This window comes from Zonotrichia leucophrys, chromosome 7, assembly GCF_028769735.1.
Source record: "Zonotrichia leucophrys gambelii isolate GWCS_2022_RI chromosome 7, RI_Zleu_2.0, whole genome shotgun sequence".
Lineage (NCBI taxonomy): Eukaryota > Metazoa > Chordata > Aves > Passeriformes > Passerellidae > Zonotrichia > Zonotrichia leucophrys.
The window spans coordinates 38,077,192-38,093,243 of NC_088177.1; the positions used below are offsets into that span (position 1 = coordinate 38,077,192).

Below are 16,052 nucleotides of genomic sequence, written 5' to 3' on the forward strand. Positions count from 1 at the left end.
AAAGCCTGCCCTTCCCAGCCCTGCCACCCAGCTCTGTGGGGATAAACCTGCTCAGAGCACATTTTGGGATGTTACACCACAGCTGGAACTGCCTCTGTGTGGAGCCAGCCTGAGGCTGGGAGAACATTTTGGGACCTTCCTGGGGATCCTGAGCATCCCTGAGCCAGCACCCCCTGTGCTGCCAGAGCCACCTGAGGGTCCCCTGTGTGTGTGTGTGTGTGTGTGTTGTGTCCCCAGCATGGCTGTGGTGACACCCAGCTCAGGTCCCGGAGCCACAAAATCTCCCTGGGGTGTCCATGAGTGTCACAGACACATTTTATGAAAAATCCTTTTGCTAGCATCTTTTCTCCTGAGAAGCTGAGAGGCCTCAGGAACAAAATGTAAACAATGATTATCTGCTGCTGTGGAATGCAACAGGTGCATCTTTGGCTGGTTGTTTTTAATTAATGGCCAATCACAGTCAGCTGGCTCAGACTCTCTGGTCAGTCACAAGATTTCAATTATCATTCCATTCCTTTCTTTTCTAGCCTTCTGATGAAATCCTTTCTTCTAGTCTTTTAGTATAGTTTTAATGTATCATTTTATTTTAATATTATGTATATAATAAAATAATAAATCAGCCTTTTGAAACATGGAGTCAAGATTCTCATCTCTCCCCTCATCCTGGGACCCCTGCAAACACCAGCACACATGAGGGACGGGGTTCCTGCTGAAGGACCCTCCTTAAGGCCCCTGCTCATGGGAGCAGCACTGGGAGATAATTTGAGACCATCCTATGTGGTTTTTCCTATTTTGTCCTTCTTTTCCCCTTGGTCTCAAGGCTGGTTGGGGACACCTAGCTGTGCCCATCCTCTGTGTTGGTTTGGAGCCTCCAAAGCCCTCATTTGAAAACATGAAAACCCCCCTGGGCATCCCTGGGCTCAGCAGAGGGTTTGGAGATACAGGGAGAGGCACAGCCAGGGATCATTCACCCTGGTTTGGCATTCCCAGAGCTGCCCTGGCTCCTGTCCCTCTCCTCTCTCTGGTGACCCTGTCACATATTTCTGTGGTGACAATCCTGCCTCACAGCCAGGGCAGGGATCACCTTCCCCGGGCAGGGATTGCCTCCCTGGGTAAATTTAGCAGGCAGGGCAGACACTGTGGGCTCTAATTCCCTGTGACCCCTCTCAATCTGCATCTATTTGCATATAAACACTGGAGCGCCGTGCCAGGGTTAAAAATACCCAGGGACAGCAGGAGAGGAGAGAAAAGGGACCCTTGGCACACAAACTCCAGGTCTGGGCTCCTGCCAGCCCAGCTGAGAGCTGTGTGATGTGGAGGGTGCTGTGGGGATGCTGCTGTGGGTTTAAGGGAACGTGGCTGCACAAGGTGGGGCTCACTGCAGAGAGGGGCCAGGAGAGCTGGGCACAGCCTGGGGCTGCCCAGAGCAGGGGCAGAACCGCCTGGTGGGGTGTGGAAGGGAAACAAGGGGGTTCCAACAGCTTGTAGAGCTCTTGCTGCCTTCAGGCAGCGAGTTTGGGCGCTGGAGGAAACCCCACAGCCTCCCCTTGTCACTGCTGTGTGCCTGGGGCACATCCCTGCCAGCACAGCTCTGTGATCCCCGAGTGCCTGACCCTGCCAAAATCAAGCCTGGGATCGTCCTGCTGTGGCCTTACTTCAGCAGTGTGAAAAATGTGTATTTTATTGTTGGCTTTCTGCAAATATTCAAATGAAAATTATATGTGCTGTGTTAGAAAGTGATGCTGTATTAATTCTCTTAAGTAGTGTGTTAAATATAGTTTTGGGTTATAGCATAATGTTAAAATAGAAACTATGCTATGTAAGATATAAGAAAGGACTTGCACTGACATAGCAGCCACGTGAATCTTTCAGAGAAAGAGAATTTATTGCTCCATTATCAGAATAAACGAACTTCTTCCCACCTTGCTCAGCCCTGAAGATGCTGTCAGGATCAGAGGAAGAAGCTGACACTGACCAGACAGAATCCTGTGTTTGAATGGAATTTATGCACCATGGATGAGGTGTATGAATGTGCAACAGGCTGTTGCTTTTAAGGGTTAATCCTCTGTTAACATGGGTCCTTTTTTGGACTTATTTTGCCCAGAAAAGGTACCCAGACCATCCTTTTGTTCTTATTGTCTTGTATTGACCTAATCCAAATTATTCAAATTTTTTATTACTGTAATTATATTGCTATTTTTATAACCATTTTATTACTAATAAACTTTTAAAAATTAAAAAAAACCCAAGTGATTTTCCACAAGCAGGGATGCCCCTGCACACACCAGAGCCCAAAAGGGTGACGTGAGCCCCTGCAGCCTCCCCCTCATGGATCTCCAGCACCTTCTCCCTGAACAAAACATGCTGCATTTCCCTTCCCCATTAATAACAGCTTCCACTGCCTGCTCCACTCCCCATCCCTGGCAAAACTCATTCCTGGCACCAGCAGCAGGAGGGGTTGCAGAGAGCCTGTCCCCAGGTGTGCTGCTGTCACCTAGCTCAGCCCTCACTCTGGGGACACCGCGGCCCTGCTGAGGCTGTGGTGAAAAACACCCAGATGTGCAGATCTCCTGGCACCACCACCCCGATTTACAGCTGGCCCCTGGCAGCAGGCATGGCATTGTTACCATCATCATTATTATCATTGTTATCATTGTTATCATTATTATTGCAGGGAAGTTTCCAGCGCGGCGCAGGGGCCTGCAGCACTGCCTCCTGCATCACACAGGGGCTGATTTACACCTTGCATCCCCTCCCAGCCGCCCCAAACAGCTCAGACGGGGTCCCTGTGATGGCAGGGCCCCCCAGCACCCCTGGCAATGCCCCCAGTGCCCCACACCTACCTTGGGGCCATGGGAGGGGGGCTCTGCTGGCTGCTGCTACCTCATGCCCCCTGTGTCCCCATCCCTGCCCGGGCACAGCGAGGGGTGAGCTCCAATGGTGCCACCTTGCCAGGGGCCACCCCGTGCCCAGCACGTCCCCACGTTTATATTTGCAGCTCTCCATGTGACAGCACTGCCCAGCTATGTGCCTGTGCCAACACACATGTCCCTGTCCCTGTGCCTGGGGAGGGGACATGCCTTTAACCCCCCCTAAAACACTTCTGCAGATGCTGCTGCTCCTCTTTAGGAGCTGCTGCCCGGTGAAATATAAACTCGTCCCGAGGCTGCATTGATTTTGTGCAGTTTTTATTGGAAATAAGATGATATTTAAGCATTTCCCTTTAACAGCTCTATATAACGTGGAAAGATCTCGTGCTACAGTTGGTTTATAGTGGCTTATCTTTGTCAGGTGTAAATAATTCAATAAACCCCTCTCCAAACTCTTTCCAATTATAACTGCACAATTTTCCTTTTTCTTTTTTTCCTTTTTCCCCATCAATTACAGGAATAATAATAAAAAATATTGCTCTTAGCTTAAGTAAAAATGCAATTTGTCCCCACCTCCCTGCCGAAGAGCTGTTAATTATCCCCTGGGAATTCAGTCCTGGGGCACATCCTCTGTGGAAGGTGGAGCCCTCCCAGTTATTTACCCCCTGAGTTATGTGCTCATGGAATGTCACCCTGGGTGCCAGCCTGGAAAACCAGCTGGGCTGACCCTCATCACGTGTTCCCCAGCCAGGCTCAGGACTAGGGGCTCCTTGTGGGGTCCAAAATGTGGGATTTCCTCCTGGGATGGGAGACACCGAATCTGTGATTTGTGTGGCACCCTCGCCCCTCACGGACTGCCACCAAACAGGGTTTTGGGAAGGGCGACAGTGAGGACACAGCACTGGGCACTGCAGGACTCAGAGCCCAGCTCTTTCCCCCCAGCTCGTGGAATCTGGAGCAGGCTCACCCCATTCCCACCTGGAATTCTGTCAGAACCCAGGACATCCCTCTGGCTGCCCTGGAGGACTCCAGACCCTGGCAGGGGCTCAGAGACCTTGGCACAGAGTCACAAACACCTGTGCCTTTGATTCAGCCCATGGAAACAATTACCAACCTTGTGTGAGGAGTTATAAACCACAAGAGTTTGAGTAGAATGATAGTGAATTTGTCACAGGTGAAAAAGTAGAATTTTGGGGTTTTAGAATGGGGATTCAGGGGGCAAGATGGAGGAATCTGGGCATGTCCAGCCTTTCTCCTCCTTCTTCTTGGCCTTCATCTTCTGCTGTGATGTTGGCACTTTTAGATTGGTTTAGAGTAGAAGCTCACTGTCTAACGTAGATGATAGGTATTGGGAAATTATTGTAAATAAAGTACACATAGTTTTTAGTATAAAAAGCTAACACCACCCTGAGAGTGGTCAGTGTGCCTCAACCCAGCCTGCTGGACAGACCTCAGCAGGTCAGAGAAAGAATTTTACAGATAAGAGAAAATAAACAACCTTGGAAAGCAGAACTGAGGAATCCTGACTTCTTCGAGCGTGGAGCTGGGAGAAAAAGAGACTCTTTAGTACCTCTTTTATCCCATTTCAGCAACACAAAACCCAAGGGAATTGGAGGTGCAAGGCCACCACGAGCTCCAACAAGCCCTTCCCTTGGCTGCATGTCACCCCTGAGCACAATTAGAGTTTGACACCTGGAAGTGCCAGGCAGCTGTGGGGGTTATTTATGGGCTGGGGGATGTGTTTCCCAAGCACAGCCCCAACAGAAAGTTCCTGAGATAATTGCTTGCCCTCTGGGGTGCAGGAGAACAAACCCAGCCATCCATCCCACGCCCATTTCTGGGGGATTGATTTATCCCTTCCCACTGGACACACCGCCAGAGCTGGGCCTGTCAGGGTTAATTAGTGGGGCCTTGGCCAGGTTCATCAGGGCTCCTCCTCTCCTTGGGGCTCCAGGAGGGAAGCACCTGGTTCTGCCCCCATTCCTTCCCATCACCTGTGGGGCAAGGGCTGCAAATTACAGGTTTGGTTGTGCTGTGCTGTGCAGCTGGTCCTGGCTCATGTGTCACAGCACGTTGTCCCCAGTGCCACCCCTGAGCTGACCCCACTGTGGGTATGGGGGGACAGGGCTTTGGGGTGTCCCTGATGGCTGCAATGTGGTGTCACCAGCGGGGCAGTGACGTCCCAGGGCTGGGGGATTGGAGGGAGCAGGGATGGGGTTGGAAACATCAAATGGAACAGTGGGAAAAGGGGCAGGACCTGCTTTAGGGTCAGAAATGACCCAGTGAGGATGGGGCAGGTTTTGGGGCCACGTGTGTGTGATGTCCCAAACCACCCCCAGGGAGAGGAGGTGATGTGGGGCTTCCATTCCAAGCCCACCAAACCCCAAATTCCAGATGGGCCTGATGCCTGTTAGCATTTCCCAGAATCCCAGAATAACGAGGTTGGAAGAGCCCTCCAAGACCATCGAGTCCAACCCATGCCCTGTTTCTCCCTGCCCAGCACCCCCTCCCTCCCTGAGAAGCTTTTTGGGAAGGAGTGGCAGGCATTTGGGATGGAGATGGGAGTAATTAGGGTAATTAGGGGTGTCACTTCCCAAACTTTGTGCTGAGAGGTGCCAATGGCTCGTTGGCACCATTCCCATCTCCTGCTGATCCCCCAGCCCTTTCACTGTTCCAGTTATTGCCAAAGAGAGCCCAGGGCTGTACCCAGGCCTTGACCTCTCCTCAAACCTTCACTGGGGCTTAGAGCCCACCATGCCCAGGCCAGTCCTACGAGCTGATGTCCAAACAGAATTTCTTGGTGGATTTTTTCGTCATTTCACCCCATTCTCTTTCCCCTCTGGTTTGTTTTTTTTTTTTTAATTTGTTTTTGGTTTTTTTGTTTGGTTTTTTGTTTGGAGAGGTTTTTTTGTGTTGTTATTTTTGTGGGTTTTTTGGGTTTTGTTTGGTTTTGTTTGTTTTGGTTTGGTTTATTTTGTGTCGGATTTTTGTGGGTTTTTTGTTTTCTTTTTGGGTGTTTTTGTGGGGTTTTTTTGGTTTTTTTTTGTTTGGTTGGATGGTTTGGGATTTTTGATTTATTTTTTGTGTGTGTTTTTTGATTCCTGGAGTTCGAACTTGAGTTATTTTGACTCAGAAAGCCAACATCCCGCTCTGTGGGTGGTCAGGCACTGTGGCTTCTCCTTGCTCCCCAGAATCCCACAGACAGTGCTGTGCCTGGGGTGGGAATGTGGGAATGCCTGTCCTCTGGGGGCAGCAGGTGGTTTGGGCGTCCCATTTGCTCGTGATCCACTGAGCCATTCCAGGGCAGGACCTGCTTTAGGGTCCTGGCTGGGTCAGAAAACACCCTGTGAGAAGATGGGGCAGCTTTTGGGGCCAGGTGTGCCCACACCAGTGACCTTCCCACCACCCTGAGGGAGAGGATAACAGCCTTGGGGCCAGGATTCCTTGGGTTTTGTTGGTTTCTGGTGGCTGAAGCAGCACTGGAAATCCTTTTCAACCACAGCCCAGCTCTCTCCATGCAGAACATGAGTTCCAGGGCAAGGGGAGTTCCTTGAGTGTGTTTTTCCATGTTTCTGAACCTGGCTGTCTTCTCCAGGCTCTTCTTGCTCCGTTCCTTGTTTTGTGTTGCTGTGGGTGCCTTCCCCCCTTCTCACGTTTCCATTACTCCTGGTTGCCTTTTCCTGGTTGGGAAAACTGATTTAGGGTCAACCCTAAAGCAAGGAAACTGGCAAAGGCTGTTAGGGAATGCTGGTTTGGAGCTGCCCTCCTGTCACTTGTCATTTTCTGGAAAATCCTCTTTGCCCAGGATCCTTCTCCTGGGAAGCTGAGAAGCCCTAGAGAAAAATGAAAACAACATTATCTCATTTGCTTCTCCTGTGTTTTGCTGCTTTGGAATGTGGTTGGAGCTTGTTTATCCGCAGGTAATTGTTTGACTGGTTCCATGTGAATTATTTTGATTTAATGACCAACCAGTGCCAAGCTGTGTCAGGACACTGGCAAGAGTCATGAGTTTTTCATTATTATCTTTTAGCTTTCTGTCTGTATCCTTTCTGTATTCTTTAGTATAGTATTCTATAATATAATATAATGTAATGTAATGTAATATAATATAATAAAATAATAATTCAGCCTTCTGAGAACACAGAGTCAGATTCATCATTCTTCCCTTCCACAGGGGTCTCAGAAAACCCCACACCCTCCTGGGAAGGGAACAGCTTTATTTTGGGTTTCTCTCCCCCTTTGCTTTAGTTGTGTCATTAATGATGATTTTCTTGCTAATTGGAGCAACTTGAAGCTTCACACTTGTCAGGAGAGGAGATTCCACCCTTAGGAAGCTGAGTGGGTTTGTTTGGGGATGCTCAGAGGAGGTTAGGGGTGGGATAAGTGATTTTCCAGAGGACTGGGGGAAGCTGGGAAGGATTTGGGGTTGGCATTTCCCTCCTTTGGCTTTAAGGCTGTTGGGAGGTGGGTGCAGAGCCTGGCAGTGCCCTGCTCTGGGGGGTTTGGGGTGGGATGGGGGTCTCTCCATGCTGGCACATCCCCTGGGGCTTTCCCTACTACACCAAAAAAGGGATTTCAGCCCAGGGCTGTGACAGCCCCACAAGCACTGTCCAAACCCCAACAAGAGCCCCAAACCATTTGGGGATTTTGTGCAGCTTGTTATCTTAGGCGTAAGGTTTTTTATTTTTTTTTAATTTGAAATCCCAGCACGAAATAATCCTCTTTTTCTGGTCGGAATAGAAATGGCTTGATGCCACGAGGCAAAAAAAAAAAATAAAAAAAAAAATAAAAGGCAGCTCTACCCAGTGCTGTGCTGATTTGCAAGGCTAGTGAGAGACTACAGAAGGTGTTTTCAAATAGACTCTGATATTTTCAGTGCTTGAAGAGGGCCCGACTACATGACACCTTTTTTGAAGCCCTGATTTACAATGGCCCCAGGCTGAGTGCATTATAATTTGCTGCCAGAAGTTCCAAAGTCGCAGTACTTTCAATAATGAGGAGAGAAACCCTAATACCAGAAGACTTTTCCCTTTCTTTCTTTTTTTTTTTTTTTTTTTTTTTTTTTGGGGCATTGTGTTTAATGAAAAGCTAAAAATGTGCTAATTTGTAAGTCCTGTTGTGGTAGTGGCATCGGAGGCTTTTGAAATGCGTTACTGACTTGGGGAGTATTAAGGAAAAATGACATTTTGCTACTAGCAGAAAAGTCAATTATAATGTTTCCACACTTTAGAAAATTGCTGATGCAGGATGGGAGTTAATAGAACAGTCAGCTTCACTTTGTGTTACCGGATTTGGGGGGTTTTGCTGAGAAACCTGGGCTTGTTTTTAAATTCTGATGGCAGCTTCAATCCCGGGCTGCCACGGGTGCTGTGAGCCTGGGCTCAGGCAGGCTGGGATGTGTTCCCTGCTCGTTCCCACCTGGAGCTGCCAGCCTGGCGTGCTGCAGAAACAGGGAAATCAGCATCAATGAAGATGTAGTGCTTTGCAGTCCCTTTGATCCATCCCTGGTGGTGCTGGAGCTCTGAGCCTGCTGCACTCTGCAGAAGAGCCCCGAGCACTCATTTCAAACATTTACAGCCAGAAACAGGGGAAGGAGCTGCTCTTTCCCACCGTGCTCCCAGTGCAGCCTTTCCCCCTCATCTCCTGGGGAAGAAAACAGCAGAAAACTTTTTGTGAGCTCCTGGGGGAAGGAGGGTGGCAGCTCCGTTAGAACAGAGTTTCAGTGCTGCTGGTGAATCCCTGCTGTGGTGTTGGGAGGGTCCCTAGGATGAGGTGAGAGATGAGAATTTGACTCCATGTTCTCGGGAGGTGGATTTATTATATTATGATATTATATAAAATAAATTATATACTAAAGAAAGAGAAAGGATACATCAGAAGGCTGGAAAGGAATGAATAACAAAAACCTGTGCCTGACCACAGAGCATGACACAGCTGGGCTGTGATTGATCATTAAGTAAAAACAATTGACATGGAACCAATCAAAGATGCACCTGTTGGGAAGTAACTTCTAGACTACATTCCAAGCAAGCAGATAATTGTTGTTTACATTTCTTTTCTGAGGCTTCTCAGCTCCTCAGGAGGAAAATCTTGGCAAAGGGATTTTTCAGAAAATATTCTAGTAGCAAAAGCCCAGGGCTGGAGCTGTCAGGCAAGCAGGGGCAATCCCAATGATCCCATCTCTGGGCTGGGACAGGTGAGGAGGCAGAGCAGCTCAGGCTCTTTTATTTCCAGCCCTTTCCACGGGCAGGGACACCGTCTACTGTCCCAGGGAGTTCCAAGCCCCATCCTGGCCTTGGACACTTCCAGGGATGAGGCAGCCACAGCTTCTTTGGGAATTCCATTCCAGGGCCTCCCCACTCTCCCAGGGAACAATTCCTTCCCAATATCCCACCTATCCCTGCCCTCCGGCAGTGGGAGCCATTCCCTGTGTCCTACTCCAAGCATGGCCTTGGGGGCTGCATTTTAAGCACATAAAAATCCACAGGGCAGGGAAATGCTAATACTTTAATTATCTTCTGCTCCCCCTTCCAGGTGTTCCAAAAAGGGGCTCCTGCTTGGTGTCGTTAAAATTGGAGGGTGGGGGAATGAGCATCAAGACTTTTCTAAAAGTCACGTCATATGTAGTTCTCCTGAGTTTGCAGGAAGCAATTAAGGCAATTAATTTATTGGTAAATTATCTGATGATGAAGTACAAAATAACTGCAATGAAATGCTGACATTCACATTAATACCAAATTAGTTACTGTATTATGACTGTTCTTACAATGAATGCCCAGTAATTTAATAGTAATGGGACATTTAAATAATTTAGCTGATCGTTCTCTAGATCACTTCCATATATAAATGAGCATGACAGCTTCTCCTCTCAGCTTTGCTGCTGCTGCATTGCTGCCACCTCCACACCAGCAGGCACAGCAGCCTGGCCTCTCTTTGCTGTCCCCCAGAGCTCCTCTTTTGTGGTGTTTTCTGGGGTTTCTCATGGCAGGAAGGAATGAATCTGACTCTAGGTTCTTAGAAGGATATTATATGATATGATATTAATTTTATGTAATAAAATACAATAAAATTGATTTTATTTATTATCATTTTATTTAATTATTTATATTTTATTATTTACATTTCAGTATTTTATTATTCCATTTTTATTTTATTTTTCATTTCATTATTAATTTTATTTTATTATTTTTAATTTTATATTATTTATTTATTTTATTATTAATTTTTTCTTTATTTTCTTTATTTTCTTTTTTATTTTATTTTATTATTAATATTTTCTTTATTTTCTTTATTTTATTTTATTTTTTATTTTATTATATTATTAATTTTTTCTTTATTTTATTTTTTCTTTATTTTATTTTTTATATTATATTGCTATACTAAACTATACTAAAGAATAGAGAAAGATACTTACAGAAGGCTTAACAAGATGATAAGGACAAAACCTGTGACTCTCCAGAGTCCAACACAACTGGCTGTGATTGGTCATTAATGAATAACAATTCACATGGAACCAATCAAACATTCACCTGTTGGATAAACAATCTCCAAGCCACATTCCAAAGCAGCAAAACACAGGAGAAGCAAATGAGTTAATATTGTTTTCATTTTTCTCTGAGGTGTCTCAGCTTCCCAGGAGAAGAAATCCTGGCAAAGGGATTTTTCAGAAAATGTGACAGTGACAGAGGAGGGGGCAGAGCTTTTCTGCTTTATGGGATGGCTTGGGTTGAGGGGACCCTAAATTTCATCCAGTTCCACGCTGTGCCATGGGCAGGGACATCTTCCAGGGTCTCAAGTTGCTCCCAGCCTTATCCAGCCTGGCCAGGGACACTTCCCCATCCCTTTGTCACCTCCTGCACCCCTGGAGCTGTTTGTTGAACCAGCTGGGGCTTCTGGACCCTCACAGAGAGAAAGAAATGCAAGCAGCCACCAGTGCAAGCTGCACCTAAAGGAGACACTCTCTCCTTTTATTTCTTGGTTTTATTTGGGTGTTTTTGTGCTTCGGTGTTTTTTTTGGGGGGGGGGGTGGGGAGGAGGATTTTGTTTTTTTAAATTTTTTTTTTTTTTTTTTTGTGGGGGTTTGGGGGGATATTTGGGGGATTTTGGTTTTTTTTGGTTGGTTGGTTTTTGGGGTTTTTTGGTTTTTTTGGGGGCCTTTTGGGGGCAGTTTTTTGGGGAGGTTTTGGGTTTTTTGGGGGGGATTTTGGTGGGTTTGGGGGGTTTTCTTGAATTTTTTTGTTTCTTGGGTTTTTTGGGGGCCTTTTGGGGGAGTTTTTTGGTGGGTTTTGGGTTTGTTTTGGGTTTTTTTGTTGTTTTTTGGGGGAGTTTCTGGGGGGGTTGGGGTTTTTTTGGGGGGTTGGGGGAGCCTTTTGGTGGGTTTGGGGGGTTTTCTTGGGTTTTTTGTTTCTTGGGATTTTTTGGGGGGGTTGGCGGAAATTTTTGGTGGGTTTTGGGTTTGTTCTGGGTTTATTTTTGTTTTTTGGGGGGAGTTTTTAGGGGAGGGTTGGGGGTTTTTATGGATTTTTTTTAGGGATTTTTGGGGATGTTTTTTTGTTTTTTTTTGTTTGGGTTTTTTTTGTTTGTTTGTTTTGGTTTGGTTTTTTTTTTTTTTTTTCATTTTTAGTTTGGTTGGTTGGTTTTTATTTGGTTTGGTTTGGTTAATTTTATTTTTTGTTGTTTTTTCCCCACGAACTGGTGCCTATCTGGCCAAACCTGGAGGTGTGTGGAAGCTCAGCACCCTCGCTGTGCCCTGGAGATGGATGCTGCCAGTCAGCTGCTCTGGCTCTGCTATTGAGATTGCAGTGAGGCTGCTGAAATATGAGTTAATGGGCTTGCTTACATCCTCCTGAAATGTGCTCCTTCCATCACCCCAGCCCTGCTGTCAGCCCTGGTGTGCAGAGGAGGGCTCTGCTGTCGGCAAGATTGAGGGCAGAATTACCCAAATTAGTTTCCCTGTGCACGAGAGCAGAGATGAGGGGGTTTTAAACACCAACCCTGTCAGCTCTTTGGAGCTTTTCTGCCCAAGGATGAAGTTAGAAGTGCCTTATTTGATCAGTCTGGGGTGTGCTGCTGAGTTTGGGCACCCACAAAGAAGAAGGGATGGGAAGCTGATGTTTGCAGCTGCATGCTGCCATGGATCGAAGCCAGGGGCTGGCAGCTCCTAGTGTGGGTTATCCCACATTATATCCCTCTTGTGGATGTTCCAGCAGCTGGATTTCTGCTGGGGGAAGGGCCGGTGTCCATCAGGAATGTCCTGAGGGGTGACACAGGGGAGATGGAACAAGAATTCCCTCTGTTGTTGCTTGGATCTCCTTGGTGGGGCTGGAGGTGCAGCCTCGAGGTTGGAAGGGGGAAACCATGGGGAGCCCTGAACCAGAGTGTGAAATACAGCTAGGAAGGACCAGAGAAATCCCAAACTGGGGTGGCTCCATCCTGTGTGCTGGGGTAGCCTAAAGGGAGACAATCCCCTTTACTAACCAGGCCAATCCAGTTCACAGTGACACAACTGCTTGAATCCTTTTCTGTGCAGTCTGTTACACCCAGGAATCCTCCCAGGCCCTCCTGTGCCTGACATGAAGGTGCTGCTGCCTCCATGAGCATCCTATGGGGTGTCCCAATGCTTTAGAGTGTCCTTATAAATCCTTTGCCCTCAAAACTGCTGATTTGTAAGTAAACAACGCTCATGAAACAACAAACTGTTTGCTGTTTATGCAAACAAGCTAATCAGGCATTACTTTCTATGGCAAAATAGATTAAAACCAGATTTTGGTGGCCATCCACCCAAATCACCAGCTGGCTGCTTGGCTTTTTTCTGCTGACACCCACAGATATGAATTTGTCTGTGCTAAGGCCTCCAAAGGTGCAAGTGCTGTTCCTCCTGCAGCTGTGTAAATATCCAGCTTGTAGTGGATTGCACCAAGTGCCTTCTAATCCATCCCAATTAAAAAGCAGTTTTTAGAGCTGTAATGGTTTTATTGAGGACTGTAATGCTTTAGACCCACAGATATATAAAGCAGTTAGTTTTATAAAGCATATAGGATATTAAAGTAATGAAAGACATTAAAGTGACATCAATTTTTAAGGAGAGTTACTTGCTGAAATAAATGAGTATGGCCTAAAAGTTGATGGCATGTTACAGGCCTGAGTAATGAACCCTTCTGCCCCCTAAAATCTCTTAGAATAAATAATGCTTGAGCAAGTCAGTGGTCATTAACTCTTTATCCTCTGAGAGCTACATGTTACATCTCATCTGATTTTCTTCCCCTTTTTTAACTTTAATAAATCCATTCAGAGAGGAATTCTCTTCCCTGGAATACCTATAACATTAATTTGTCATGCCTTCACAGAGAAATAGAGTTGTGACTGGTATGGCCAGGTGAAAAATCCTTGAGAAAGTTACTTTTTCCCTTTCCCTTTCCCTTTCCCTTTTCCTTTTCCTTTCCCTTTCCTTTTCTTTCTTTTTCCTTTTCCTTCTTCATCTGTTGCATGTTCTGCGAGCCACGCTTTCCCCAGCGGGGTCTTGCCATACCAGGCCTGGAGAACGAAAAAAGCATTTAATAAAAAAAAAAAAAAAAAAAAAAAAAATCCCCAAACCTCTTAAAATCCAGGCTGGCTGGTGGAGAAGCCAAAATGAAAGCCTCAGATCTCTTGAGAACATGATTATCCCAAGAAGTGCAGCAATTGATCGAGCTGAGTCTCATTAACAGCAATACTTAGCTGGGCCATTTGTGTTGCTATAGTTATGGAAATGTTAAATTCCATGATCAACCCCCATTTCCAGAGAATATAGCTCTTGTCAGAGCTCCCTCTGCTCCAGACTTGGCAACAGACAAATCATCCCCTCCTCGTGCCTCTGCAAATCGATGCAGACAGCTTTGATTTCCATGAGGGAGCTCAGGAAGCCAAACAAACCCCCAGCATTAAGAACCTGTTTATTGCTTTCAGATGCCTGCTCACAGGCCTGTGACTTGTAAATGATTCTGCTGGAGCTGCTCTGCACACTTGTCCAGCTCCTGGTGTCAGGGAGGCAGCTCCAGGCTGTGTCAGAGTGATGGGGAGTGAAGGAGAAGGGGAGGCTTTGAAGGCAGCCCTGGGTGGGAATTACTCCTTCCTTACTCCTTCCTTACTCCTTCCTTACTCCTTCTTCCCTACAAGAACCTCACTCAACAAAGTCCTGCCTAAACCAGAGATTCAGACTGTGCCAGGCATTGATAAAATTCCTTCCTGACCATGGGCTGCTATTTAATCTCACATCTCTGCCCAGGTCATCTCCAAGCTCCCTCCCAGTGTGGCATCCTGCAAAATCTGCCTTTTCCCAAATCCTTTGCCCCAAATCCTGCTCCCAGCTTGAGCCTCTTCAGGCATTCCTGAAGAATTTGTCTTCTCCAGTGTGTGTTACAGGAAGAGAAGCTGGGAGAAGAGGTACTGGAAGGGAATAGGGAAGGAAAACTCAACATGTTCCTCTCCTGACCCCAGATGGTCCTTCCTGGTGCCACCTTTACAAGGTGGGGTAAAACATCCACTGCAGTTCTGCTTTAATTATCTGAATTAGCTGAGCATCTCACCTTCAAAACCCCGATAAAATCATTCTCCAGCCTCCTGGGTGCCCACATCCAGGCAGGGCATGGATGGTGGTGGCAGGAACCCCAGTGAAGTTGAACTTTTGGCTCTCAGTGAAGTTGAATTTTGCTGCCTCAGTCCCAGGCCAAACTATTCCAGGTTTTGGGAGAACCACAGAGCTGGGCTGTGTTGCTGTTTCTGGCCCATCCCACGAGAGGGATGAGGTGGGGACTGTGAGTTTGGGCTCCCTGGCAGAAGCTGAGGGAAGCCAGGAGAGCCCAGTGATATCTCTGGCCTGGATGAGACTCCACAAGGCTACAGGGATTTTATTTCCCCCTCAGTTTTGTCTCCTGGGTGTAACACCCTCCAGACCTTCTGTGGGAGGTGGAGAGGGTGGGAAAACCTTGCCAAGAGCTTTCTGGGAGCTTGGTGGGGTGGAAAGAGCTGTTTGAGCATCTCCCTGCCAGCTCTGGGTCACTGGCAAAGGACTCGAGGCATTTGGCAGGAGAAGCCAAGAGACCCTGGATGTCTCTTTTTGTTCTCTTCCCAATTCTTTGTGCAAATATTTCAGTGCACAACAGTAACTTTTTGTCTGTTTAGCTGGTGGAGCTGTTCCATGAAATTAGCTCCTCAGACACAGCTAAAATTAAAGTCCATTTACCACCAGCAGCTGAACTGGGGATGGAAGTTACTGGCAGCAGCGACTGATCAGTGTTAAAATATTTGGCTTTTGGAGGAATGATGTCCACAGGCTTTGGAACGGGTTCTCTTAGGTATTTCTGTGGCTGCCACATCCCTGGAAATGCTCAAGGCCAGGCTGGATGGGGTTTGGAGCAACCTGGGATAGTGGAAGGTGTCCCTGCCCATGGAATGGGGTGGAACAAGGTGGGATTTAAGGTCCCTTCCAACCCAAACCGTTCCATGATTTTGGTCCAGTCACTACCAGGCAGAATTGGTGTGGTGAGCTGGCTTTGCCTCTCCAGAAATCCCTTCTGTGTAAGGATTTATATCAACCACCCTGGTGCACTAATTTATAATTTCAAAAAATGAGAATGTGTAATTGGGACAGAAATTTGAGTAAATGGAAGGCAGAAATCACATTGTCACCAAATTTTGCATTATTTATACTCATTTTGGAACACTGGCAGAATATAAATGTCAGACTGGGAGATTCATGCTTTCAGGGAAGAAAAACCCAAGATTCATCACAGGGCTAATCTTCACTTGGAACACAGTGTTTTAGCTGCCCCACTTCCACAGGGGACACAGCAAAGCAAAGGGAAAGGTCCAGAAATGGCAGTGATTGGAAGCTTGGGAAGAGGGGCTTCTGTGTGAGGAGAGATGGGGATTACTGGAGTTAATTAATGCACAAGGCTATTTTGACAATCCTGCTCCCCTGTGCCATATCTCAGGTGCTGCAGCAAGGCTCCGTGACATTTAAAAGGGAAACAAAATTCCACCAGATATAAGGAAATACTTTCTTAAGGGCTGTAATTAATGCAAGGAGATGATTGCCATGGGATGCTGAGGACAGGATCATTTGAGCTGTGTTCCAAATGAAGGGCTGCCTGGGCACTTTGTGCTGTACAAAACAGGAACATTTTATAGTGCCTGGGATAATAT

General features: G+C 46.8%; 1 protein-coding gene across 4 annotated transcripts in view; it reads right to left on the bottom strand.

Moving 5' to 3' along the window:
* The window catches only part of IQCA1 (IQ motif containing with AAA domain 1), a 122,200-nt gene that overhangs the window by 477 nt on the left and 105,671 nt on the right, over positions 1-16,052 (bottom strand). For 3 of the 4 annotated variants that reach the window (XM_064718105.1, XM_064718103.1, XM_064718102.1), the window contains one exon: positions 12,941-13,403. The exons of the other annotated variant lie outside the window; for it this stretch is intronic. In XM_064718105.1, the coding sequence (XP_064574175.1) occupies positions 13,266-13,403 (138 nt within the window). In that variant the 3' untranslated portion in view covers positions 12,941-13,265. Of the gene's footprint in view, positions 1-12,940; positions 13,404-16,052 lie in introns of those variants that run through there. 4 annotated transcript variants of the gene reach the window in all.